Raw genomic sequence first — 25,051 nt, 5'->3', positions numbered from 1 at the left:
CGCCGCGGAGCGGGCCGGGGGCCGGAGCGGGCCGAGCCGCCGCGCCCGCTCCATGGAGGCCGCGGCCGAGGCCCCGGGGGGGCCCTCGGCGCTCAGCTGCTTCTCCTACAACCAGGACTGCACGTAAGCGGGGCGGGGGGGGCGCGGCGGCGGCCGGGTCGGGCCGGGCCCACGGGGCCCCGCGGCCCGGAGCGGGGCTGGCCCTGCGCGGGGGACCCCCCGTGGGACACCCCCCCCCCTCCCCGGGGCCGGCTCCCTGGGGGCCCTCGGGGGGTCCCCCGGCCCCGCAATGCCCTGCCCCTGGCTGTGGGGCCTCCGGCTCCCCACAGACGGCCTCGAGTGCCCCCAGGTCGGGGCTTGGCAGCAGATTCCGAGGAATCGGGGTTTTTTAGCTGCCCGGTAGCCCGGGAGGAGGTTTTGGGTGGCTTTCTCCGAGGGCTCTGCCTGCAGACAGCCCCCGCCGCGCCGGCCCGTGCTGTGACCGCTTCGTAGGTGGCCCAGCCGCCCAGGGCTCGGTGCCGAGAGCCCGGCGCAGGCTCCCGGTGAGCAGCCTGTGCTGAAGGAGCACCCCGCCACCCCCCCGAGACAGCAGAGGGTTTCCCTGGAGCCTCTCGCCCTTGCACCGTTGCTAACCTGTGGTTCAGCCATCACCGAAGAACCATTTCCCAGTGGGCCAAACGTCCCGAAGCAGTGAGACACACACGGTGCCTGGCAGCTCTAGCGCAGAGCCCAGATCAGCCCAGCTCGTGCGGTACAAGATAAGAATCATGCTACGAGGATGAGGGGCCTGGAGCACCTCTGCTATGAGGAGAGGCTGAGGGAGCTGGGCTTGTTCAGCCTGGAGAAGAGAAGGCTGCGAGGGGACCTTAGAAATGCCGATAAATATCTGCAGGGTGGGGGTCAGGAGGACAGGGCCAGACTCTTTCCAGTGGTGCCCAGCGACAGGACAAGGGGCAACGGGCACAAACTGAAGCCGAGGAAGTTCCAGCTGAACCCGAGGAAGAACTTCTTCCCTCTGAGGGTGACGGAGCCCTGGCCCAGGCTGCCCAGGGAAGCTGTGGAGTCTCCTTCTCTGGAGATGTTCCAGACCCGCCTGGACGCGGTCCTGTGCAGCCTGCTGTGGGTGACCCTGCTTGGGCAGGGGGTTGGGCTGGGTGACCCACAGAGGTCCCTTCCAACCCCCACCATTCTGTGATTCTGTGATCACAGATATCAGTCTCACACCTGGAAATATCATTACCTTCACAGCACTGCTTTGCATTTGGTCTGTCTAAACAAAGAGGGCTTTGATGGGTGGTGGTGTGCTGCTGACGTGAACCTGCTGGCCACCACTGCCAGCGCAAACGCTGCACGTCGGTATTCTGGGCTGGCTGCTGATTTAAGACCTAGTTTTTGCTGCTTACTATATCTGGAACTGAGCAGAGCCAGCGCTTGGCATGCCTGCGCCCACTGCCATTAGCAGTGAGAGCAAAGCTTCCACAGCCCTCACAAGTCAGTGTGCTTCTGTAGGCTGCAATAGCCTCAGATGGCAAGCGGGATTCTTGGCTTTTCTGCCTTACATGCTTCAGTCTGGGAGAGGAAACTGAAGTTGTGCCTTCACAGATCACTGTACTAGGAACTACCCATTTCCCCTACGTGCAGGGACTCTGGCTATGACCTGGAGGCCACAAATGTTAACTAAAAAGCTTTCATCTTGTCTTTGCAGCTCCCTGGCAATTGGAACCACAACTGGATACAGGCTTTTCTCCTTAAGTTCTGTGGAGCAACTGGACCAGGTCCATGAAAGCAGTAAGTCTCCTGTCCCGCTGCAGTGGAATATTGGCTGACAGACTTTGCCTGCATCACTGCACTTCAGTCTGCCTTGAGGGGGTGATCCTGGTCACTGCTGTTGCAGAGCTGGCATCTGTTTCTGCTGTACCCATATCAGGAGAGGAACAGCTCTGGTTATTGCCCTGTGCGCAGCAGCCTGTAGAGCTAGCTACAGCCTTGGAGAAGCTTCCGAGCAGTCAGCAGTGCTTAACAAAATCAAAGGACTCCCACAAGTTTAGAGTCCAGCTTCTTTTTCACTGCCATCAGTCTCACAGCAGCAGCTTATCCTGCAAGCCAGCATTCAGAAGTAGTTTACCACTGGTATGCTGTGTGTATGTAGACTGGAGACTGCAGACTCCCAGCACAGATGCTGGAGAACTCACAGTCCAATGTGGCATTTACAAGCAAGGTGTTTTTAACAGGTTTCCCATGTAAGAAGGTCATTCACAGCAGGCTTTTAGCTGTTAGCTGTGCTCAGAGCAGCAAGCAGTGCACTGAACAGCCCAAAACAAGTCAGGCCTCATGCGGCGTGTACTCTAGTCTGGTTCAGGCCATGGCCAGAAGCATTTCAGCTGAGATGCACCAAAGGTACACCTCACAGCTGGGAGATGCTGGTCTCTCTCCACTGGCTATAGAGGAAGCCTCAGCAACCAGACATAGCTGCATCATCCAGAACGAAGTCCAGGCTCCTTTCCTCTTTATCTCACAGCATAACTCAGTTGCTATATAGCAGCAAGCCATAGACTTATTTTAAAAGTATTTAGGAGTTTGAATTGCCCTCAGAGTCAGACCAAAGAGAAGCAGATCCCTCCTGGTGACACGCTCAAGGTGATGGCCTGAGACATGAGCAGTCCCTGTACCTCCAACACAGCACAGCCCAAGCACTGAGCACCATTCAGGGCTACCTACACTAGAAGTTATAACCCCCAATAATGTAAGTATAGGTTCACCAGAACCATTGTACAGTGTCTTCTCAGCACAACAGGAGTAATCCCAAACACAGTCTCTGCAAGACATGCCACACCACTGTTCAGCACAGCCGTGCTAGAGCTCTCTAAAGACCACAACCCCAGTGACAGGGAGTGATTAAACACATCAGCCTTCCGTAAAACACTGCGCAGAATAAAGCGAGGTACACACAGCTAGCCTTACATCAGTAAGCCCCAGACCACCCACTCTCTTCAAGAAAACCCCAGCCAAATTGAGTGAGCTCCTCCTTTTTATATCCCCTTCCCATGGATTAGCTTCAGCTAGAGGGCCCTGCTCAGGAGAGGCACAATAGCACTGTCAAAGGGGGCTGGCTTAAATTCTGCCTTCGGGGGAAGGTTCATTAACCCCTTCCTGCTCTGTCCTAAATGCTTTGTGCCAGGTGTAAGAATTTTTTTTTCAACCAAAGCAGATGTTGAACACCTTAGCACTGAGCGCTCCAGCCCGGTTCCCCACTGAGTCTTACTTGTTGCTGCAACCAAACCAACTGTAAACCAAGCTAAAGACTCTGTCTTGCTTTCCTTCTGTGCCCAGATGAAATCCCAGATGTTTACATCGTGGAGCGTCTGTTCTCCAGCAGCCTGGTGGTTGTGGTCAGTCATGCCAAGCCACAGCAAATGAATGTCTACCACTTCAAGAAAGGGACAGAGATCTGCAACTATAGCTATTCCAGTAACATATTGTCCATCCGGCTGAATCGTCAGGTGAGAGGCTGGGGAAGGGGGTTGGCAAGAGCTATCCCACGGTGGCTCTTTGCTGGTGTTGACTCTCCAGCTGGGGCCCCGCTGGCAGCCTGGGCAGGGTTGCACAGAGACTGGAGGGGTAGGTGCCTGTCCTCTTGTCAGCCCCGCTTCAGGCTTGGTGACCTCTGACAGAGGAGCAGGATGGCTGTGGATATCATCTGCCGCAACTGCTGGCTTCAGTAAAATGAAGCTAAGTCCTTGTTTTCGTAGCAGTTACACAAAGACTTTTTGTTGCCTGTCTTCTTGCCTATTCAACACACAGCTCTGCCAAAAAACCACCTTTTCATCTTCCTCTCTCCTTTGGATTCCACTTCCTGACTTCGGGCCCACCTCTGCCATCTTGGTTGCAAATGAGACCTTCAAAGTTGGTAACAAAACCCAGAAGTAACTTGAACTCCATGGATGAGGCAAAGGGCTGCTTCTCATGTACTGCTAGCAGCCTTGGTTTATTTTTAAAGATATAGGAAACATTCAGGCCACTTAGAAGAAGGCTTTTAGAGTATTACTCTCTGAACTGACATAGCCTCATGCAGCCCTGAGCACCTCTGGAGGATTTTAAGTCATCTTTTCTTTTTATCCATAATTATTTTCAAAGTATATGCCATAAGAAGCAGAAGACTTTTTACAATGAAGAAATAAGCAGTCTGTGTAATTGTATATAATCAGCCTCTCCTTAGTTAGCAACAGTGAGTCCTGCAGTAAGGCTCTCCCATAAGGAAACTCTGGGTTGAGTTTCCAGTAAAGCTGTGCTTGACCAGAAGTTCCTGTATTACAATTAAATCTGTCCTAAATTGATTTTTTTCACTTAAACTTACAATGGAGCTGGCAAAATAAGGACTTCCTTTGAATTGCAGATAGATGTATACATAATAAAAATAAACTGGGAGTTTCTGCTTAGCAGCTCTAGGAGATAAGCGTGAGAATAAAATATGTTCAGGCTTTTCCCCATGTGTTGCTCTGGACATTGCCTGAAGATGATGCACAGGCGCAGCTTTGCATCCGCGTTCCTTGGCTGCTGTATGAGCTTGGGTTGAAATCCTGGGCTGAGCTTATCCTCCAGCCATAACACAGACAAACCTGGAGAGATTTGAAGATGCCACAGATACTTGCGTAGATAGGAGAGAAATCGCTGTTTCAATCTACATTCAAGATTTAAACTGGTGGCTGTCAGGTTCTGCATGTGCTGTGACATTTGAGCCTTTTGCCTGGGCTTTTGTATGAAAACTACACTTCATTAAAAGACCACGGAAAGCCACATCCCATACAAGGCATTAACAGAGGAAAATGGTGGCAGATAAAACAGGAACAGGTCTCAAACAAGTGGTGCATATTTCGATTTGATCTCTCTGAAAATGTCCTCATGCAAACGAGCGAGTCCCTTGGTTGTTGTTGATCCATGGGAATTCTTTGTTCCAAGCTCCGTTACAACTCTGAAGTGTGTCAAGGTAGCTCGTGATTTGTCTCCAAGCAAGGAATAAGGCTGTGCTGTGGGGCTGGTGAGAAGCTCTCCCGCAGCCTCCCTGGGTTTTCATTCTCTGCTGAAACCCTGCTGAGCTCTTTGGAGAGGTTTGATAATTTTCCCTGACTGTGTCCATACCCAGCACATTTAAGTCCTCCACACACAACTCAGTTATCTAATCTGATTCGTGTCAAACTGAAGTACAAAAGAAAAATCCTGGTGAGCAGTAACATTCCGTACAAGATGCAGTGCCTTGTACTGTGTAGCCATCACACCACCAGGCACCTTCTCTGAGGCTCTGTCTGCGTGCACAGTGAGGATAAAAACCCATTCCTCATCTCAGCAGGGTTTGTGCTGACGTTAGCATGGACTGCAGGGCTGCATGGAGGGCAGGAGGCAGAGAACCAGCCCTCTCCATCTTGTGGTGAGCTTGTCCAGGCCTCCTTTGCCTGTTCACCTCCCTCTCCCATCGCTTTCCTGGATTTTGTCCCTGTCGGTGCCAGCATCTCTTGCTGCAGCTCTGGCTGTTGCTTTGCCGTCATCTGGAAACCTCCCTTCACCTGTACATCAACAGCAGCGCGTTTTGCAGTTCTGGGAAAGCAGATGGTGGCTTTGCCGAAATCAGCTGTATAAATATTACTCTGACAGTCTCTGCTAGGAAGTTGATAGCTGTTACTGTAGAAAAGGCAAAGTCTTCCTGGAAATGCAAAACAGCTCTGACACAGCCCCAGATGCTGTGGTTAGCAGGAATAGAAGTGGGAAAGAGTTTGATCTGAGAGTAATGGTGGAGCAAGGCAGAGATTTTCTAATGTGGGTGTTTCAAGTTAGTGACTAAGATCCACATTTAGATGCTAAATAAGTGGCCTCATTTCTAAAGAGGTGGAGGCTTCCTGTACATGGATCCGGGCGCTCCAGCTTCAGGAGCTTGGATGGAGTCTGGCCTTAGGTTTTTCTGGGAGGTTTTTAGCGCTTCTGGACACTTGGCACTAACTTAGGCGAGGCTGTGTGCTCGCTGGGCTGAGGAAGCACAGCCCCTCGGCCAGATCCAAAGCCTGGTCCCAGAAAGGCCTCTATGCAAAATGCCTCCCTGCTAACACAGAGAGGTCTGGACCAAGCTGAGACACAAAGGTGAGCGGTCACGGAAATGGCAGCCCAGTGCTAAGGTGGCAACATTAGGCTTCCTTTTTCCTCCCCATGGCTTGGCAGCTCCTCTCTTAGCGGCTGCCTCTTGGCTGGCTCTTGGGTGTTCCTGATGAGTTCAGCAGAAGAGGTACAACCACATTAAGTTGGAAATTCCCTACCCATCTGCAAAGATGGTGTAAATGTGACTGTCCCTGAAAAAATGTTTCCTAGCCCAGTTTTTACGCAGTTCTGCAGGGCACATAAAGCAGAGTCTTGCTTGCTGATGCCAAATGGGAATTTGCTGAACGGATGCGTTAGGTGTAGCGGCAGTGGGAGGCCCATCACCTACATGTTCGCTCCCAAATCAGGAAAAAGTCAGGGCAAAAGGCACGCAGTCCCATCTGTAGGCATCCTGACAAGCAGGCTTGGCAGCCTCTCTGCTGCCTGGTCTTTACGATCAAAAAGTAATTTGCTGTGAAAAGAACTGCAGACAAAAATTGGGGTAGGACAGGATGGCAATCGAGGCTCCGTGGCTAGGGTATAACCCTGATGTGTCTTCCTGTTCCTGGGGTCTGGGGAGTGGAAGATCAGCTGTGAGAGTAGCAGAGAATAAATCCTGATGTTTTGTCTGCTTCCTAACACAACACCAGATGCAGGCAGCTCTCTAAAGCAGCGTCGTACAAAATCAAAGGTTGTCCAGTGAGAGGGGATGGAGAAGCAGAACAGATCATGTTTCTGTGACATTTCAGTGTGTGAGAAATTCCTGTGGAGTTTTTCTGACAGCGAGGATTTGGGTGTGTGAACTGTGGGAGCAGCAGACAGGCACCGTGTCCGTGCTGGTGAGGTCCTGTGCATGTCCCTTGTGTCCTTGCAGAGGCTGGTTGTTTGCCTGGAGGAGTCAATTTACATCCATAACATTAAGGACATGAAGCTTTTGAAGACTATTCTGGATACGCCTCCAAATACAACAGGTAAGCGTGGGAGAGCTGTGCGAAAGGGAGATCGGCTCTGCAGGAGCTTTGTAGAGCCACAACACTCGTGTTAGAATTTAAACCAGCCTGTGGTTTGTGTACCATAATTCAGCACCAGGGAGCGAGAAATGCATGGAGGCAGTCGGTCACAGAATCACAGAATCACAGAATGGTGGGATATGGCAGGGACCTCTGTGGGTCACCCAGTCCAACCCCCCTGCCGAAGCAGGGTCACCTACAGCAGGCTGCAGATGACCTTGTCCAGGCGGGTCTGGAATATCTCCAGAGAAGGAGACTCCACCAGCTCCCTGGGCAGCCTGTTCCAGGGCTCCGTCACCCTCAGAGGGAAGAAGTTCTTCCTCTTCCAAGTCGGGCTTGGGAGAGCAGAAACTCTGCTCTGCCCTGAGCAAATGCTCGTTCAAAGGAGAGCAGAAATGGTCAGTGTGGTTTGACTTCACCTCCTGGGTTCGATCCCTTCCTATCCCCGTGCGGGTTGTCCGTGCAGCTCACGGCTTCCCGCAGTGTCCCTGATTCTCTTTCACAAGCGGAAAGCTGTCAGGCAGGCCAGGACCGCAAGTTTCCCTCCGCAGACAGAACAACTTGAAACTCTCCCTCCACGGCTCCCTGCCCTTCCTTCCCCGTGCCCTGCGTCAGAGAGTCCCGCAGCGTTTTTGCTCTCCGGATGAAGGAGCCCCGCTTCCCCACGCTGCCGGCGTGAGTCAGCTCTGCAGCGTCACGCCGTGCTGCAGAGCTCCGTGCTCGCTGCAGAGCTGTGGTTAACCCGGGTTCGCTTTTGGCCGTGGACATGCGCTGCTCTGCTAAGGTAGAAAGCTCCTGTGATTACTTACAGGCTTGGGGTCAGCTCTCAAAGGGATTAGCGCTGTGAAGATCACCCAGGGCAGAAAACACAGCCAGGCACAGCGCTAATTCCCCGTCAGGGAGTTCCCAGGAGCCTGGGCTGCCACCTGATATTATTCCATACACGCTGCAAACCCAAGGGGCAGGGCAGGTGGCTGCACAACAGATCCTGTCTGTGCAGCGGAGGGTGAATCCGGCTTTCCTGCTCGCGGGACAGGAGCTATTTTTAGCCACGGAGAGGGAAACTTGGCCAGGCGCCTGCGGCAGCGCTGCCGAGCGCCGCTGTGATATCCCGGCCCGTCGCGCGCTGCGGCATCGTTTCGCGGTCGGTTGATCGGGAAGTTGCTGATGTGCTCACGCCTGGCTTCTGGGCTTTCAAGGGATGCTCTTCCGGCAGCTCCCCTGACCTACTTCAGGTCTCAACAGATGGCCTCTCCATGTGGATTAAACATACTAAATACTGCAAATATAATTAAAGTTTAAGAGCTCCCCGAGAAAGCCCAGCGGCGGCAGGAAGGGCAGGGATATCCAGGCCTGAAGCTGTTCTGCCATGGGGTTGAGCGATCAGGTCATGGTTTAAGAGCAACGGCAATCAGCGCCCACCGGCACAGAACTCGGCTGCTGTGGATCACAGCACTTCCTAGGGGCTTAATTTTTTAAAACCCTTTTACAGCAGCAGCTGTCACTGAAACAAGCTGAGTGCCAAGCGCTGTGCCACGCGTGCTCCCTGGGCTCCAGAGCATCTGCTTTGGTCCGCAGGCTGGCCCCAAGCGTGGCGTGTCCTGGAGGCCGAGGCAGTCCGGCCTCACCGGTCTTCGTATGACCCTTTTCGGAGTGGGGATCTGTGGTGAGGGGGTGTAGGAGCACACGCCAAGCGTGCCACCCTCCCCAAAGCTGCACCACGGGCACAGTAACGCTGGCACAGGGAGGACCGGGGTTTGCTGCACACCCACCGGCCAGTTGCAGTGAGGTCCCTGGCTGTTCCTGGCCAGGACCTTGCTTCTGATCCAGCCTCCTCCACGCAGGAGAAGGAAATGCCCATGGTGGCCAAGCCTGCTGTTTTTCATGTGTGCTCAAGCATGTTGTATTTCATGCGGCTCATGTCACGGAATCACAGAATCACAGAATGGTGGGGGTTGGAAGGGACCTCTGTGGGTCACCCAGCCCAACCCCCTGCCCAAGCAGGGGCACCCAGAGCAGGCTGCACAGCACCGCGTCCAGGCGGGTCTGGAATATCTCCAGAGAAGGAGACTCCACAGCCTCCCTGGGCAGCCTGGGCCAGGGCTCCGTCACCCTCAGAGGGAAGAAGTTCTTCCTCGGGTTCAGCTGGAACTTCCTCGGCTTCAGTTTGTGCCCGTTGCCCCTTGTCCTGTCGCTGGGCAGCACTGGAAAGAGTCTGGCCCCATCCTCCTGACCCCCACCCTGCAGATATTTAGAGGCATTTCTAAGGTCCCCTCTCAGCCTTCTCTTCTCCAGGCTGAACAAGCCCAGCTCCCTCAGCCTCTCCTCGTAGGAGAGATGCTCCAGTCCCCTCCTCATCCTCGTAGCTCTCCGCTGGACTCTCTCCACCGAGGAGGTCGCAGTGCTAGTGGTGACACGCATGCTACGAGAGCACATCTTGGGGATGGCTGCAGCTTTGCAAACCACCTCATGTGGCTCCCTGCAAGCCCCAGATCCTCCTGGATGTGCTGGTGTGGGGGCAAGGCCAGGCTTCTCAGACACAGCAGCATTTTTCCATGCTGTGCGAGGAAGCCAGCTGCGATGTGGCATTCCCAGAGATGCCATCCTGAGCAGCACCAACCCACTGCCTTGATAGGACAAGGAGCAATGGCTTTAAACTAAGAGAGGGTAGATTTAGACTGGATATAAAGAAGAATTTTTTTACGATAAGGGTGGTGAAGCACTGGCACAGGTTGCCCAGAGAGGTAGTGGAGGCCCCATCCCTGGAAATGTTGAAGGTCAGGTTGGACGGGGCTCAGAGCAATGTGATCCGGTTGAAGATGTCCCTGCTTACTGCAGGGGGTTGGGCTAGATGACCTCTAAAGGTCCCTTCCAACCCAAAGCATTCTATGATTCTATGATTCCTCCCTCCCCAGCCTACCACTGCACGCACCGACCCTCGTCAGGGCTGCGGGGCTGCCGAGAGCAGAGGAGTGTCTTCATCCCTTGTGATCCTTGTTCCCTGTGCGTCCCTGAGGTCAGCCCAGTACACTCACATCTGTGTTTTCCCCTGGCCTGGTTTCCCGTCCGTCTCTCCCAGCCAGGCGCGGAGCAGAGGCAGCGGGTGACTCACACCAGCCGCTCAGAGCTTGCTTTGTTCAGCCTGCGTGTTCTCCAGATCCTCCGCTTCCAGAAAGGGCTGCGCTGATCTCCCCGTGCTGCCTGGGCTGGGGGAAGACCATCCTGAACAGACACCCTGGCTCATCACGAGCAAACTCTCTGGGCTATCTCTGCTCCTGTCCCTCCCTCTTTGGGTGCCTTTAACTGCCTGCACTTTGCCGCTGCCGTGCCTCTTCTCCCCGGTGCGCGCCGTCCCTGGCGTGATGTGAGTGGCTCTGATGGATAGGGAGCGGATCCCTGGGGCCCCTGGCCGGTCCCGCAGCTCCTGGCTCGGCCGCGGTCTCTTTGTTTAGTTATAAACAATGACCTAAAACGAGAGCTTCGGCCGATCCTTCCCCGGTGCTGGGCCGGGGCCAGGGCTGTGTCCTGACATGACGGGTTGCACGGCGTGTGTGCGCGCGTCCGTGCGGATACGGGCGTCTTGTCTGGGGAGTGCGGCAGCCTCCCCAGCAGCCTTTAACCCCGCGGCTTCCTCCGCACGGGGGGACTCGGTGGGACCCCCGGCCGGGGGCCAGGAAGCTCAGGTCATGCCGAAGCCTTGAGTGGGATTTGGGAGGACTGCGAGTGGGCGGACGTGGGGCAGGAAGCGAGTGAGAGCCGTTGCTGTGTGTGACAGGAGTCACCGGGACGGGTCCTCAGCCAGCGGCAGAAATGAGAGGCAGGAAGAGATGCGCTTTTCCAAGGTCACCCGGGGGACAGGCGGATGGACACATCCATCCATCCCTGTCTCATCCCGGATTCCTGCTCCCTTTGAAAGGGGTGTTTGGGAACCTTTATGCTTATGTTGGCATAAAAACAGATGGCTAATATGGGGAAGAATTCCCCCTGTTGTTGAAATTTAGCTTGGTTCAAGTTCCTTGTCTGCCGAAAACTCCCTGCACAACCACGTATTCGCTTTGACTTTCTCTGCTTCCATTTTCTGCTCAGAGAAAAAGGAAACGGTGCTGCCCAGCCCCACAGCTGCTGCTTGCCGTGCCAGCCTTGATACCAGGGCTGTGTCTGTGCCGCACTGCTCATCTGAGCTGCTGACGTGGCACCTACGCCCTGCGCACATCTGGAGGTGCCCAGATGTGCCTGGACAGGAGTCCTGTTAGCCCTGAGACTCAGATTTTCCTTGCTGTGTTTTACGCACCTATTCTTGCCTTCTCAAAGGAGATGATTAAGGGGGAGAAGCCAAGAGTGTGCCCAAAAGCAGGGCCGGGGCTCCTTTGGAGCGGGGTTCTGGGGCGATGGTGGCTGGGAGGGGGGAGCCGTACTGTCCCCTACAAGCAGCTGTCCCCACGGCCGAGGCCACACCGGTGTGCGCCCGGTGCCGGACACTGCCCTGAAATGAGACAGAGCCTGAACCCCCTGCCGTGTCCATGGCCACATTTCTACTTTCCGTCCTCCACCAGCAAATGACCTCAGCTGCCTCCTTCTCGCCTTGCCAGGTCTGTGCGCTCTCTCGATCAACCACGCCAACTCCTACTTGGCTTATCCCGGCAGCGCGACCAGCGGAGAGATCGCGCTTTACGACGGAAATACTTTGGTAAGTGCGAAGCTCGCCCATTTGGATACCGGCAGGGACTGAAAACAAACAGAACCACAGCAAAGCCAGCAGGGCCTTTGGGAAGGATGAATAAATACGCTCCACCGAGCTCGACTGCAAGGGAATTGCCCGGGGCAGGCACGTTCCCCATCCCCCTTGCTTGGACGCCGTGCGAAGCAGCCAGGCTCTCTGAGGTCAGGACATCCATCTCCCACTACGGGATATCAAGGGAAACGTGACCCATTACCCCACAGCCCGAGGGCCGCTGCCAGGCTGACGCAGGGGTTCCTATAGAGCATTCCTGTAGGAGCTTCAGCAGCGTATCCCATGGGAGCGATGTGACCAGGGTGGCTCGGGGAGGGTTGGAGCTGCTCCAGGTGCAGCGCAGGACCTGGAGCAGCTGCTCTGCTGTGCTGTGGGCTGGAAGGGATCACAGAATCACAGAATGGTGGGGCTTGGAAGGGACCTCCGTGGGTCATCTAGTCCAAGCCTCTTGCTAAAGCAGGGTCACCTACAGCAGGCTGCAGAGGACCTTGTCCAGGCGGGTCTTAAATATCTCCAGAGAAGGTGCCAAGAAAGCTAATGGGATCCTGGGGTACATTAAGAGGAGTGTGGCCAGCAGGTCGAGGGAGGTTCTCCTTACCCTCTGCACTGCCCTAGTGAGGTCTCATCTGGAGTACTGTGTCCAGTTCTGGGCTCCCCACTTCAAGAAAGATGGGGAGCTACTGGAGAGAGTCCAGCGGAGGGCTATGAGGGTGGTGAGGGGACTGGAGCATCTCTCCTACGAGGAAAGGCTGAGGGAGCTGGGCTTGTTCAGCCTGGAGAAGAGAAGGCTGAGAGGGGACCTAATAAATGCTTATAAATATCTACAGGGTGGGTGTCAGGAGGACAGGGTCAGACTCTTTCCAGTGGTGCCCAGCGACAGGACAAGGGGCAATGGGCACAAACTGAAGCCGAGGAAGTTCCAGCTGAACACGAGGAAGAACTTCTTCCCTCTGAGGGTGACGGAGCCCTGGCCCAGGCTGCCCAGGGAGGCTGTGGAGTCTCCTTCTCTGGAGATATGCTGGACCCGAAGCCATGGAGAGAGCGAGGTGTCCAAAGCCCTCCTCAGGAGATCTGTCCCTGGCTGGAAGCGGGGTCATGATTATCTGCTGTTTATGCCAGGGCTTTGGATTACAGCAGGCTGTAGCTCTGTGTGTGCAGCGGGAGCTGGGGATCTGCAGCAGGGGAGGAGCAGAGCGCGAGGGGAAAACACGCTGCTGCTGTGAGAGGTACTAGCGGGGGCCTGGGCTCCTGCAGGCATCAGGCTGCTGTCGCTGCAGCAGGACGTGCCGCGCAGCCGAGCGGCTTGCAGGGAGGCCGGCTCCGTCTCCGCACAGAGAAATGCCAGGCTTCGGAGAGGGCACAGTCGCAAACCCCCAGCCTGCAGAGTTGGGGAGCTGACCCCTGAATTTCAGGGCTCATTTCTGCCCCTGAAATGAGCTTTCTGTAATCACAGTGGCTGCAGAAGGTGGGGAGTGAGCTAAAGGCAGGGCAGAGGTGAGAAACGCTGAGCGATACCGTAAGTGCGATACGGTCCCGTGAATCCGTATCGGCAGGCCTGGATCGGGTGCGGGGCAGGGCACACCCTGCCCTTACGCAGCCCGAGGAGCGATGAGTTTCTTTGCACTCACATTACCTTCTGCCCTACAGAAAACAGCCTGCTCCATTCCTGCCCATGACGGGCCGCTGGCTGCTCTCGCCTTCAACTCCACCGGCTCGAAGCTGGCGAGCGCTTCCGAAAAAGTGAGTGAGCCCCACTGCAAGCCCCCTCCCTGCTGCCCGTGCTCTCTGCCCACGGTGGGCAGGGGGTCCCAGCCAGCTCGGCTGCCTAGAGCATGGAGAGCGGGACCTCTGAGCAGCCCCGTTCTTAAACACAGCCGGCAAAAGGACTCTGCCTTGCAAGAGGGCGGTGTGTCGGGTTCAGATTGACCCTGGCTGGCAAACAGGAGGGGCCTTTGCACATCCTGAGTTTCCTGGGTGTGTCAGAGAAAGGGCTTGCGCTCTTTGCCCTGCTCCTGCATGATCTTTCCATTTGCATTTTTTGCAGGGCACAGTCATTCGTGTGTTTTCCATTCCTGGTGGGCAAAAGCTGTATGAATTCCGTCGAGGGATGAAAAGGTCAGTTCATTCTTCTGTCGGTGACAAGTACACAGAGGGCTCCCGGAGCAGAAATGTAAACATAGGGACACAGCAACGTCAGATCCTGGTGGCTTTGGCATCTTTTGCAGAAAGAAAACAAGAGCGAGCATATCAGATAGAAATGTCATTGTGGCAGACAGCCACGCTGCGCCCCGCTGCCTCCGGCAAGTTTAGTGATTCAGTTCAGTGTGTCGCAGAACAGGGCGACTGCAGAGAACAGAGGTAGATTCTGTTCATTTGCTTCGTCCTTTCTTGTTTCTGACTTGAAATAATGAAGTCCCGGAAGTTATCAGCCCAACTCTTGCCCACTCAAAGGAGGTGTTATGAAGCTACCAAGTCATTTGCGCAGAGCCCAAGTCTTGATGGCGGGGAGGGGCTGTTGCTGCCCTGCTGCAGGCTCCCTCATGTATTTTCAGCAGATCCTTTCCTGTCTTCTCCCTCTTCCCCATCCCTGACCTGCCTGTGGTTTTACACCCACTTCTGTGAGCGCAAAACCTGCCATGACCGAGACACCCCAGCCCTGCTGAGCCTGCGCAGGGTGTGATGCCACGTGTGTCTCACTGTCCAGCCCATTGGATAGCCTCCCTGGCCTTTGCAGGACCAGAAGCTTTAGCTGCTGTAGTGAGGCCGGCACAGATGTTCACTCCACAGACAGCTCTGTGAGCAAGGACGTTGCCACCTCTCTGGCCGTTAGCCACTAACTGGAGGCCACCCCCAGCTCTTCTGAGCAAAGGGAATAGGGAAATGCTAGTCAGCCAGCCCACAGGCTTGGCAGCAGCCAGGCAGGGTGCTCCTCGCCATATGTGGGTCTCTGTGAGCAAGACTTAGGAGTTTGCCTTGAATGATAATGCCACGAAGTGACCCGTCCTGTCTTTGCTTGGCCCTAGGTATGTGAATATCAGCTCTCTGGTGTTCAGCATGGATTCCCAGTTCCTCTGTGCTTCCAGCAACACAGAAACCGTGCACATCTTTAAACTGGAGCATCTCACTGACAGGTGAGGGGGTTAGCCTGGGTTGACCTGCCTGCCCCAGGGCTGGCTCTGCTTCAGACCTCTGCCTCTATGCAGCTGGCTTGCCTGTCCTCACCACCTACTCCCCGTGAGCAGTACCAGCTGCACACCGTCCCTTTGGCTTTGCATCCTAGGGGATTCACCCCTCGGAAAAGCTACAGACTGCATACCTGCTGTCAGCCTCTCCAGGCCTGCTCTGGGTTTATTAGCTGCCACTGTCCCCTGCCTCCTTCCCGGGTACCCAGCTAGGCTGGTGCATAGTGTGTGCAAGTGCTCCAAAGAAAGCCTTTGTGTATCTGAGATCGGGATCATTTCAGTTCCTGGTCTGTTTTGTCACGGCTGATTGCAGTAGCCCCACTGATGCTGCTTTGTCACCCCCTCAGCCGGCCAGAAGAGCCTCCAACCTGGAGCGGTTACATGGGGAAGATGTTCCAGGCTGCTACCAACTACCTCCCTGCTCAGGTATCAGGCATGATGAACCAGGATCGAGCCTTTGCCACTGTCCGCCTGAACTTCTCCGGACAGAGGAACATCTGCGCCCTCTCCACGTATGTATTGACATCTGCATCCCCTCTGCCACGCCAGCCGGTGAGCAGACACGACTGCCTCTGCAGAACACCACCACCCCGGCCCGTTATCTCGCACCCGTGCCTGCAGAGCACGCAGTGTGGGTGTGTGCTGTGTCTGTGTGCGAGTGCAGAGGGGTGTGGACTCATGGTGCTTTTCTCATTAGGATTCAGAAGCTGCCTCGACTGTTGGTGACTACGTCAGATGGACATCTCTATATCTATAACTTGGACCCACAAGATGGAGGGGAGTGTGTCTTAATTAAGAAACACAGGTAACTATACCTCCAGGCATGTCCAGTAGAGCGGCTGATCTTTTAAAAAATTAAGGGAAATTTCACCTGAAAGCACCAAGTGGATCTGCAGGAGCACGAACGTTAGAACTGGCATTGTGATTTTAGCTGCCTGATCCGGCAGACGTGGGTGGGAACCACGTCAGCAGGCAGGGACGTGGGGCTTCGTGCAGAAGAAGCCAGACCTCTCAGATCCCTAGGCAGTTGTGGGACATCTCAGCTTAGGCAGCAGAGATGGGCAGGCTGTGCCTTAGGAGATGCCTCCAGCAGCAGAGCGCTGGCCACCATGGTGGCAGGAGGGCAAAGCACCTTCTCCAGATGTGAGTGGGTGCTGGAGAGCCGATACTGGGGGTAGGGATAGTGTGGAGTGACGCTGGGAGCTTCCGTAAACACAGACCGGCACAGATGCATGCCTGCATGTCTGCCGTGCCAACGCAGAGCCCTCCGCGCTGCTGTTCGGTCTGTATGCAAATCTGATTAAGCACGTAACCCTCCACGCACATCTGGGCTACTTGGCTCCAGATGTGAAGCCTTTTGGGGTGGGGTGCGATGTAACATGTGCTCTAAGCCGGGGAGGTGGCTGCCGGCCAGGAAAATGCCAGCGGTTTTTTGAAAAGCCACAAAACAAAAGCGCTTCCAGGCCGCGCTGTCCAGCGTGCTCCGGCCGCCCTCCGGAGCCGGCCGGCCAGCTCCCTGTGTGGGTTCCTCTTAGCATCAGAAGACTGAAAAGGGCCCTTGGGTCATGAGTTACGTTACATCATACTATATCTCTGCTCAAAGGCCATCCTAAACTAGCCAGGGCTGCTTTTCCCATCTAGTCCGCTCCTGTTGGAAGCCCTTTGGAACTCCCTCTGTGATTAGAAACACTGTTTGCCTTTGTAACCTAAAGCTTTTGTGGTCAGTCTGTTCCCTTCTATTCCCGTGCCAGCATTGTCCTCTAGCCGAAGTGGTGTTTTCCCTATCTTCTGCTTCCCCCCCCGCTTTACTCGCAGAGCACAATGCCCTCCTCTGCAGCGCTGCTGGGGCTGCAGGCGGTGCCTGGATGCGGTGGTGCAGACGGGTGATGTGCTTCAGGGAGATGTGGATGCGTGTGCTTGTCTTAGCCGGTGCTGGGGGAGGAATGGTTGGAGTCAGAACTAACTCCTCCCCTCTCTTGCTCCTGTACAATTAGTCTGCTTGGCTCAGGAAAGACAGAGGAAAACAAAGAAAATGACCTTCAGCCTCCATTACCTCAATCTTACGCAGCAACTGTAGCCAGACAAAGTACAGTGCCTTCAACTTCGACCATGCCAGGTAAGTAAGCATCGTGCCTGGCTTTCTAAGCAAGAAGGCCACCTGTGGCAAAGTGGAAATTCTCCCAACTTCCAAGGTTTCAACCAGAAACACCGGTTGTGCAAAGCAGCCCTGGCAGCAGGGCTCTCTGGAGCTCAGCTGGTTCATCCCCTGCCCCCAAAACAAGCCAGGCATTTTCTGCTCTGCTTCCCCGACCCCCTGCCAGCGCTTCTCCTCCCTGCGCAGAGCTGCACCGTGGTGGGCCCACCGGCAGAGCAGTAACCACATCCAAGCTTCACAGTTTGGCAGATGGCAGCTGCTGCCAGGCTGGTTTCCAGGAGCTGAAACCACGGGGGGTACAAGTCAGATCTCACCATTTTTGTGGCAAGATCGCTACAGATGCTCTTAAACCTGTTAGACCTTACCCTAACGAAGCTAGGACCAAATTGTTGCAGGGGAAGACCAGGTGACTATAACGTATTCCCAAGCCTTAAGGTCCACATGCCGATGTGGATCTCGTTCTGAAATTGGTGCTTACCTTCATGGTGAGAGGAGGAAAGCTTTGTGCCGCAGGAGCTAGCCATGTACTCCATTCCCTAATCTATAGTGCCCATGGAGATGCCTTTCTCTTCCGCAGACCCCCAGAGCTCTGCCAAAAAGCCAGAGAAAGCCGCTCTGTGCTTAAAAGGTGATAAAATAGTCTCTGCTGTTTGTTTCCAGCCTCCTTCTGTCCATTTATCCGTAATGTTTTGTATTTTTCACGTGGACAGGTTATTCGGAGGATGGCGGTGCCCTGCGAGGAGAGGTTATCCCAGAGCATGAGTTTGCAACTGGACCCGTGTGTCTCGACGACGAGAATGAGTTTCCTCCTGTGAGCATTCGGGACCCCTAAAACTGCAGTTCAGCCCTCATGCTAAGAAGAAAGTATTAATCTGTTACAGAAGAGATACTGTTGCCCCCACCTTGTCCCAGCTCACTGTGAAGCCTAAAATAACTAATTAGGTTGTAGGGACAGTGCCAGGAAAATTACACCCCTGCTAAATGGCAGCTGGGGATGGGGCAAAGGTGATCGAGCCGAATAATTAGAGATGGATCTGAACAAAGTAGTGTGGATGCAGCATGATGTTCAGATCCAGATCTGACCGTTGTGCCTTGTGCAGATTTCTAGTATTACCAGGAATAGCTTTAATTTGAACACTATCATCATTTAGAAATAAAACCTTAACATTCCCTGTTGCATTTACAGTCAGTTGTATTAGTTTATGGAATGCAACTGGGACATACCTGAACCTCACCAGTCTCTTCGTTTCCAAGCTAACTGAAAAGGAAACTGCTTTTCCAAGTACAAAGATGAAAGGCATAACAGAGTTTAAAACCATTTTATGATTTTTACATGGCACTTTCTCAGTTACAGTTGGAAGAAGATACTGGCTTTTTAAAACCTAACTTAAGCCTGGCAGTGTCTCTCCTGCTCCTCTTCCTATTACACACGCATTTCTTGTGTTCAGTGTCTCGAACGGACAGATGCTGGTACCGTGCTATGCTCTGGTTGTAATCAGCGGTGTCTTCCTAATGGTGAGGCATTAATGCGGCAGAATATTGTGATGGAGTTCAGGCTGTAGACTTGGCAGACTGGTGAATCCCTCAGTCCGTGTTTACATATCCTGCTGTTGGAGTTTTGCCTGAAAAGGAGGAAGTAAAAACTATCAGGAACCCGGGATTTGTTCCATGCGCTGAGGCTGACCTCTGTGAGGCACTTTCCTAACCGATGCAAAGTGTTATGTAGATAAAAGGTGACGAGCTCCTGGCTCCCTTTGAAACAACACTGCCTAAATCCAACTCAGGCTGCACAAACCTTAGACCAATTCTGTTACCTGTAACCTAACCTGCTGCAAACTGAGAACAAGCTTTCTAGCTGTCCTACTCCATTACCTGAGGAGGATACTCAGAATGTCCCTCCTCTGGTCAAAGCCACAGAGCAACTGGTGGCCCGGGCCCCTGGAAGGAGCCACAGGGCCAGAGAGAAATCCTTTGCTTCCTTCTGGTGAACCTGCTCTTCAGCCTGTGGTTTGGGGACAAGCAAATGCCAGCCAGCAGGACCAACGCTGCTCCTGAGCGAGCCTTCCCGCTGGGTCTGTGCCGTATGAAAGCAGCCCCGAGCCCCGGCTGTACAGCAGCAGGCGCCTGATTAAACGAACTTTGATCTGTCCAAACCCTGTGCTCCAGTTAACCTGGAGGAGCAACCTATGTGTGTAACGTTAGGGAGGAGGTGGTGTGGGAGGGGGGGAAGGCTCGTTCCAAAACCCCTCCCCGCTACGGTGCCTTGGCAATTGGAGCTTCCAGATAAAGCCTCTGCACCCGGGGCTTCACAGAACCGCAGAATGGTTGGGGTTGGCAGGGACCTCTGTGGGTCTCCAGTCCAACCCCCTGCCCAAGCAGGGTCACCCACAGCAGGCTGCACAGCACCGCGTCCAGGCGGGGCTGGAATATCTCCAGAGAAGGAGACTCCACAGCCTCCCTGGGCAGCCTGGGCCAGGGCTCCATCACCCTCAGAGGGAAGAAGTTCTTCCTCCTGTTCAGCTGGAGCTTCCTCGGCTTCAGTTTGTGCCCGTTGCCCCTTGTCCTGTCGCTGGGTGCAGCCCCTCCACTGCTGACAGCAGCGCGCTTTGCGTCTGGTCTTAGCAGCTGGTGCGGCGCTGGCTCCCGCTGCGCGAGTGCGTCAGGAGAGTCGGTCGGGACGTTTTGATGCTCTGAGCTTCGCTGTTTTCTCAGCGCCGGGATGTTCGGTCTCAGTGACGCATTCAAGGGGGGTTTCAGGCATCGGTCACTTCTGTGCGGCGAAGGAAGGAGAGAAAACCTGACCTTATCCAACAAAAATGTTTTGACAGCATTCTGCTTTGTGGAAACATGGGAAGGGTTTTGTTTGTTTTCCAGTGTGCAACAAAAAGACGTTTAAAAAACCTCAAAACTTGTGACAAAATGGAATATTCACCCGCAGCCCACGCCACAAGTGTGGCTTTGAACTCAGACGTACTCTTGGAGAAACAGCAGCGCTCAGCCCGGCAGTTCCTCTCCCTTTGGAAACATCTCGCCTTCCCCTGACCTCGAGCAAGGCTTCAGAGGCTCAGCTGTTAAGAGCGAGGAAAAGCAGCTTCAGTCTAACACGAAATGGGTTGCTGATTGTTGAAAACTGCCTCTTCATTAAACAGAAGGAGGGATGGATCAGAGAGGAGACGAGAAGTCCACGGAGGGCTCATAAAAAGTGGCCTCAACAAGAGCGAATGTCAATGTTGCTACTGCTTGTGCCAGGACTGCTGAAGGCTCCTGCGGCAAGAGGTTAAACGAGCTCGGTGACGTCTCTTGCTGGCGTTTAGGGAGTGGATTAAGCACTTTCAGGTCGGCTGTTGCTCCTACGCAGGCAGGACTGGGGCGTTGCTGAGGTGGGCGGCAGGCTGAAGCCTCGGGCGAGGCGAAGGGGCCGCGGCTCTGCATGGTCAGAAGGCTTTGCGGGGTGGGAAGAGCCAACCCAGCTCTGGCTGCAGATGGTTGCGGCGATTACGGCTGTTCTCTGGTCACCTGCCCGAGCAGCTGCCTCCTTTCTGCGGGTTCGTCGGTGTCGGTGAGGTTTCCAGCAGTGCTGGGAGCTGTTGGGGTGTGCTTCGGGCCAGGCCAGGCACCGCTTGGCCAGTCCAACTTTTGGTAGCCACCATAGTGGTTCTTCCCACCCAGTCATGGTCAGAACACATCTTGGGAAGCGCTGTGAGGTTTGACAAAAGAAATCCCACAGGATTCAGCAAGCATGAGGGCCTGTGTGAACCTGAGGAATGCAGCCAGAGGATCTTCTTAAAACTTCTGAGATGCAGTAAGAGAGGTGATTTCCTCTAGCAGATTGCTCAGTGTTTTTCCAGGCTTGCATGACCCGTCCTGCCTTTGGCTGCACGCTTAAGCTTGTCAGCTTTGGGACCGGTGCTGATGTGAAGGCTTTATCAGGAGAGCCATTTCATTAAGTCAGGCTAGATTGCATACAGCAGTCGGCTCTTCAAAGACAGCTTCCCCTCACTGGTCCACAGACAGTCTTTAAAAACATTGATTTTTTCTGACCACTTCCAAAACTGGGCAGCCTGCCTGTGCTGCCCAAGGGTGCTGCTGCCCGTGCGTGCCCGTGGCTCCTGCCTGCAGTGTTGGAGCTGGGCTTGTTCAGCCCGGAGAAGAGAAGGCTGAGAGGGGACCTTAGAAATGCCTCTAAATATCTGCAGGGTGGGGGTCAGGAGGACGGGGCCAGACTCTTTCCAGTGGTGCCCAGCGACAGAACAAGGGGCAACGGGCACAAACTGAAGCCGAGGAAGTTCCAGCTGAAGATGAGGAAGAACTTCTTCCCTCTGAGGGTGACGGAGCCCTGGCCCAGGCTGCCCAGGGAGGCTGTGGAGTCTCCTTCTCTGGAGATATTCCAGACCCGCCTGGACGTGGTCCTGTGCAGCCTGCTGTGGGTGACCCTGCTTGGGCAGGGGGTTGGGCTGGGTGACCCACAGAGGTCCCTTCCAACCCCAAACATTCTGTGATTCTGTGAATGAAAACTCATGGAAGGACGGGGAGGAGCATGAGCTCCAGCAGCCCCACGGCCGCCCCCGGCAGCGCTGCTGTCTGCAGAGGGGAGAAACCAGTGTCCCAGCGTGGGGTCCACACGCAGCCCCGCTGCTCCAAACCACGGGTCTTAATGCCACCAGCCAGGCTGCAGACGCATCTTCAGCTCCGCGGGACCGGTCTTTGCCCAAGTTCCTCCGCGCTGTTTGCTGGGTGCTGTTTCACTCGTTCTGTCGTGCAGATACGCAACACTAATGGTTTTAAGCAATTGTGTTTTTTAACAGCTGGCTGTCGGCAGAGGAAAGGCAATGGATTTTGCGGTGGAGCTGTACTAGTGATCGTGTTTCATGGGAGATGAGCAAGTTTGGCAGGACCTGCCTGGCCTCTTCTTCCTCACAGCAGCTCCTGCCCCGGTAGCTGAGCCAGGCATGTGGGGCAGCTGGGGCTTGCAGGATTAAGCCCAGTTTACCAGTGCGTTATCGGAGGTCCCTTGGGAAACGTGCAATCCAATGTCGATGTCTCGTGCCTCAAAACTGGGCAAGTGATGGTCCAAAGCCCACGGAGAGACAGATCCTGGGAGGAGGAGCTGGCTGTGGGGATCGCATCCCTCCTGCTGGGAGACGCAGGTCACGCCTGGCAAGGCTGGAGCTGAGCAAGGAGAGATCTGTGCCTTGGCTCGTGGTCAGCGTCTGCAGAGGCACCCGCCCCGGGTGCTGCAGCAGCCCCGCAGCTCTGCCCCAGCCCCATCCAGGAGTAGGTGCACATCTTACCCAGCATCTCTAGTCTCCTCTGGTGCCATGAGTAACTGATATAAAGTAGTTCAGGCTCCTCACTGCTGCCTATTTCTGCTATTCGCCTGCTTTACTCTCACTCAAAGCTTTTGCTGCTACTTAGGCCGGGCTTCCCCTCACCTCATCCAGTCTGACGTGTCGGTGTTGAACCCTGGGCTCCGTCCGGAGAGCCCGGGGAGGCACGGTGATGCACGGCACGCACCCTTCCCCTCCCGCCATGCCCGGAGCTGAACTTTCTAGGAGGAGACAGCCAGGCGAACGGACCTCAGCCCCAGTAATCGAGCGCCTGCAAGCGTGCCTGCGCTCAGCCTGGTGCCAGCCAGCGGCAAGGCACGCTGCTCACCCAGCCAGAGGGTTCCTGTTCCCAGGACTCTCAGTTTGGGGAGGGGGAGACTAAATAAATAAGCCGCTCACAGATCTGCCTTTGAACGGAAAGTAAAACACCGCAGGACATCCCTCCCCCTTCTCCTCCCATGTGCGTAAAACCAACTTGAAACACACCCTGTTGCTGGGAAAAGTAAGGCCGTTCTGTTTTGATTTTGGTAGATAATCTTGTGCCGTGGAGGTCAGCCGGGCGAAGCGAAGAGGTCGTGATGAGAAGCAAACATCCGCGCTTAGGACAGCTGCTGGGAAGTGCTCTGGAAAAGCCAGGAGTTTCGAAGAACAGATTTGTGAGTCCCCAAGATGAGGGAAAAAAAAAACCAAACAAAAAAACCAAGGTGGGCCACTGCTTTTTCCTACAGTGTGTTTAAGTGAATACCTGGCCCCGCTAGCCCCTTGTTTTAATTTGTGTCCGGGTGGGGTGTCAATGTACTGTATGCACATCACTACATTTAACAAACTATATGTTAGAACCACAGTGTAAATGCTAATTTAATCAGATTTGTATGTAACCAGAATTTTATATACCCATTTGCCCCTTTTCTAATTTATGCTGGTTTGTGTGTATAAATGTACTTACAGGAAGAGATATTAAACTTATGTCTTTGTACAGTATATACATACTATTTTACCCAGGCAAAGTATTTTTGCAGTGATGTTAGAGAAGGTGCCATTTGCTACCGTTAAAGACAGAATAAAGTGACGGTCTGTCCCTGGCAGCTCGCTGCCCGTGCTGCTGCTGTTCTTTGCGGGGCCCTAAAGATGTCAGCCTTGATTAAGTTTTATGAGTGGGAGCGTGGGGCTGGGGGGACTGGTGCGAGGGCAGCTGCTTCCACCCGACCCACCTGGCCAGGTTTGCACAAGTCCCCTCACGGCTTGTCCAAAGAAAGATCTGGGTGCCTAAATTGGGGGTCCAAAATTGTCTCAGCTGCCGAGAAATCCCGGTGGTTCCTGAAGTTTCAGCTGCGCCTCCCATTTTGCCTTTGCACCTGCCCAGAAATGGCTCTGTAAGAGCTGTTTCGCCCCATCCGCACCCCTGGCATCGCACTGGGATCGGCGGGAGCAGCTTCTCTGCCCGGAGCCCTGACTGCTGGCAGACATTGGGGCAGGGACCTCTGCTGACCTCCCTGTAAACCAAATGCAGTTACACCATCGTTCTGCCCACGCAGAGCTGACGGGGAGCAGCTACCCCGGTTGGGCACTGCAAACCTCTCCCCAAAAAAGCCTTTTCCCAACACGGGGCCTTGGGCACGGCTCCCGGGCTCCGCGGTGGCGATGCAAAGCAGGCGCAGGACCAGCCGAGCACCCTGTCCCCGAGCAGAGCAGTGGCCACGCAGAGCTCAGCACCTTCTGTCTTTTACAAAGAGCTGAGTCTTTAACATCACCCCATTAATAAACCTCCCCTGGCAGCTGGCGGGGCACATGCTCCCTTTCCCAGAGCGCTCGCTTGGTGCCAGCTGGGAATTTTCTCTCTGCAGCCACGGGCTTCCAGGGTCTCAGCACCAGAAGGGACGTTTGCTCAGAGGCTGTGGGCCCCATCCTCCCCTGCCTTGTGCTCCCACTGGCGCACTCCCGTAAGGTCCATTTTAGAGGAATCACAGAGCTGTAGGGGTTGGAAGGGACCTCTGTGGGTCACCCAGCCCAACCCCCTGCCCAAGCAGGGTCACCCAGAGCAGGCTGCACAGCACCGCGTCCAGGCGGGTCTGGAATATCTCCAGAGAAGGAGACTCCACAGCCTCCCTGGGCAGCCTGGGCCAGGGCTCCGTCACCCTCAGAGGGAAGAAGTTCTTCCTCATCTTCAGCTGGAACTTCCTCTGCTTCAGTTTGTGCCCGTTGCCCCTTGCCCTGTCGCTGGGCACCACTGGAAAGAGTCTGGCCCCGTCCTCCTGACACCCACCCTGCAGATATTTAGAGGCATTTCTAAGGTCCCCTCTCAGCCTTCTCTTCTCCAGGCTGAACAAGCCCAGCTCCCTCAGCCTTTCCTCGTAGGAGAGATGCTCCAGTCCCCTCATCATCCTCATAGCCCTCCACTGGACTCTCTCCAGTAGCTCCTCACCTTTCTTGAACTGGGGAGCCCAGCACTGGACGCAGTGCTCCAGATGGGGCCTCACCAGGGCAGAGTAGAGGGGGAGGAGAACCTCCCTGGACCTGCTGGCCAC

The 25,051-nt window shown here is 54.9% G+C and overlaps 1 protein-coding gene across 2 annotated transcripts; it reads left to right on the top strand.

Annotated features, from left to right (window-relative positions):
* On the top strand, nucleotides 1–23,611 carry WIPI1 (WD repeat domain, phosphoinositide interacting 1). Of its 2 annotated transcripts, XM_075441237.1 has the most exons (13): nucleotides 1–123; nucleotides 1,706–1,788; nucleotides 3,331–3,500; nucleotides 6,995–7,091; nucleotides 11,720–11,817; nucleotides 13,510–13,602; nucleotides 13,907–13,977; nucleotides 14,886–14,993; nucleotides 15,392–15,556; nucleotides 15,742–15,849; nucleotides 17,039–17,160; nucleotides 17,910–18,010; nucleotides 23,058–23,191. In XM_075441237.1, the coding sequence occupies exons 1-13, from the start codon at nucleotides 53–55 to the stop codon at nucleotides 23,103–23,105; spliced, it is 1,335 nt and encodes a 444-aa protein (XP_075297352.1). In that variant the 5' UTR covers nucleotides 1–52; the 3' UTR covers nucleotides 23,106–23,191. The 2 variants fall into 2 exon arrangements, with proteins under 2 accessions (XP_075297352.1, XP_075297351.1); XM_075441236.1 differs by lacking the exon at nucleotides 17,910–18,010 and having other exon boundaries at nucleotides 23,058–23,611.
* The last annotated feature ends 1,440 nt before the right edge of the window (nucleotides 23,612–25,051 follow it).

This window comes from Opisthocomus hoazin, chromosome 21, assembly GCF_030867145.1.
Source record: "Opisthocomus hoazin isolate bOpiHoa1 chromosome 21, bOpiHoa1.hap1, whole genome shotgun sequence".
Classification (NCBI taxonomy): domain Eukaryota; kingdom Metazoa; phylum Chordata; class Aves; order Opisthocomiformes; family Opisthocomidae; genus Opisthocomus; species Opisthocomus hoazin.
This window is presented reverse-complemented; position numbering and strand designations above follow the sequence as displayed.

Bases quoted from the DNA above. Each gene is read 5' to 3' on its own strand.
- WIPI1 (XM_075441236.1), top strand. From the start codon at position 53: ATGGAGGCCGCGGCCGAGGCCCCGGGGGGGCCCTCGGCGCTCAGCTGC. The intron at 11,818-13,509 runs GTAAGTGCGAAG...TCTGCCCTACAG, and splicing joins TTTACGACGGAAATACTTTG to AAAACAGCCTGCTCCATTCC. The intron at 13,978-14,885 runs GTCAGTTCATTC...GCTTGGCCCTAG, and splicing joins TTCCGTCGAGGGATGAAAAG to GTATGTGAATATCAGCTCTC.